The following is a 2,242-nucleotide window of genomic DNA, read 5'->3' as shown; positions in this document are numbered from 1 at the left end:
CTTTTATATGAAGGTCACTGCCAGCAAAAAAAAATCCAAAAACCAACGGAATTTTTCAGCAGCTTGAAGCTTGCACTTTATTAAACTAGAATTAAATGGGCTACAAAACTGCATACCAACATTTTTTCTAAAAATTCTGATTAAAAAGTTTAATATTTGGTTGAAAATTGGGAAACTTTTATAATTTTTATATACTTTTATAAAAAAATAATAAACATTGAATAAACAAAACACAAAGAGACAAAACTGGTCAAAATATCGCTCTCCTATTAATTTGTGGACAACTGTACATTATTCAGTAACATACATTTTCAATAAAAGTTGTTATGTTTAATTTTTAGACTTTTTAATCAAGACATTTTCGATAGTATCGATACTACCGATGGTTGTGACCTATCGAAACTATCGATGGCCACGAACATCCAGCTTTTTACCCTCCTCCAGCTTTACCATCCTCTTACTTACTACGTTTATGCGTAATTGACGAATTCATTTCATGAATTTGGGTTAGCATTGGCTGCATAAACACCAATTTATGAATTCAGTTATATTCGAAAGTTGACCATCATTTCATGAAACCATGAAGTGCAGGTCCGGCAACGCCACGTTTCAAAAACAGCTGTTTACTAGGGTTATGATGTTTTTAGAATAATAACCATGACTGACATAACCAGAATTTTAAACACTGGAAAAGTTATGTGGAATTGTTCAAATATAAAATAAATTCAAATAGAATAAACTGAAAATATATTAAAACTAATTTAAATTAAATAAGGTTCATTGCCTGGTACCAACGGCTTTTACAAATTCAAAAGGAGGCACAAAAATCACAACCCTACTGTTTAGTTTCTCGCCAGTGCGTTGCCTTGCAACATTATTGATATGGCAACTCCCGACAAGTGGTCATTCGCAATAATGATACTGATATTTTTTACATCGTGAGCTGTCACTTTTTGGACTCGAACTTTCGCTGGTGAATCTTTTTTTCTCTATAGCGGACCGCATTTTGTATTGTATTTAAAATCAAAGTTCATCCATTAAATTAGTTTTATACATTGCATAAGACACTGTGTTATCATTTACGCACCAAAAGTGGTGACCCCGCATTAGAGCATTTTTCTAAAAAAATTAAGTTAGGCGTGATGATCATAAAATGCCTGATAACGAAGAGCTCTCAAAAGAGATTGAGTCGCTTAAAATTCAATTAAACGAGGCATTGGCGTTTGGCACACAACAATCGGCAGAACAGAGCAATGCATCGGCAGCAAGCCAAATCACATCGATATCGGAAGTAAAATTCACGCAGTTTTACGAAAACGACCCGGAACTTTGGTTTGTCATCGTAGAATCACATTTTGAGGCACGGAAAATAACCTCAAACAAATCGCAGTATTTGCACACAGTTGCCAACTTATCAAGCAAGGCCGCATTGCAAGTGAGGGAATTACTTCTACAACCGTTTAGCGATGAAAAGTATGACAAATTGAAACAACAACTCATATCAATTTACTCCGAGTCAGCGACGATTAAATTTGAGAAGTTGATCTCAAATGAACCCCTAGGTGATATGAAGCCATCTCAAGCACTACACAATATAAAGTCACTTGCTTCGAAAGACGTCGGAGACGATTTCATTAAAAACTTATGGATGAAAAAATTGCCGCAAACAACGAGAACAGTCCTGGTCGCATCAAAAGACAGACCAAATGATTTAGCCCAAATCGCCGACCGAATGTGGGAAGTTTCTGATAAAGTGTGTATCTCCAGTGTGGAACAAACTCCTCCGCTGGAAAAGACACTGGAAGTAATACAGCAAAAGTTAGACAAATTATCCGTACGACTGAATGCGATCGAAACGCAGACCAGGCCGACACGACGAGAAACAACACCGCATCGACAGCGTGGCCGCTCATCCAGTGCCAAGCGATACGAAAAAGAAAGGAACGCTGATAATGACTTATGTTGGTATCACCAGAAATTGGGAGAGCGTGCAAAAAAATGTCGTTCACCGTGTTCATTGAACTTAAAGCAAAAAAACTAATGTGTGCGGTGTCAACTCAGGCGCCGACACTATGTACAGCTTCAAAGCGCCTGTTCATACACGACAGACTAACTGAGCACGATTTTTTAATCGACTCAGGGGCTGATCACTCAATACTAAAACCAACTCACCGTATGAAGGAACTAATACGCAGCAACTACAATAATAGCCAGACAGAAGAGTATGCAAAATACTACGCCG

At 37.4% G+C, this 2,242-nt stretch overlaps 1 protein-coding gene across 1 annotated transcript; it reads left to right on the top strand.

The window, feature by feature from the left end:
* The first annotated feature begins 1,153 nt into the window (after positions 1-1,153).
* LOC118750021 lies at positions 1,154-2,041 on the top strand. Its single transcript, XM_036484760.1, has one exon. The coding sequence runs from the start codon at positions 1,154-1,156 to the stop codon at positions 2,039-2,041; it is 888 nt and encodes a 295-aa protein (XP_036340653.1).
* The last annotated feature ends 201 nt before the right edge of the window (positions 2,042-2,242 follow it).

This window comes from Rhagoletis pomonella, unplaced genomic scaffold (genome assembly GCF_013731165.1).
Source record: "Rhagoletis pomonella isolate Grant_MI unplaced genomic scaffold, Rhpom_1.0 Rhpom_scaffold_00114, whole genome shotgun sequence".
Taxonomy (NCBI): Eukaryota; Metazoa; Arthropoda; class Insecta; order Diptera; family Tephritidae; genus Rhagoletis; species Rhagoletis pomonella.
Note: the sequence above shows the minus strand (reverse complement) of the source record. Positions and strands in the feature narration are given on the sequence as shown.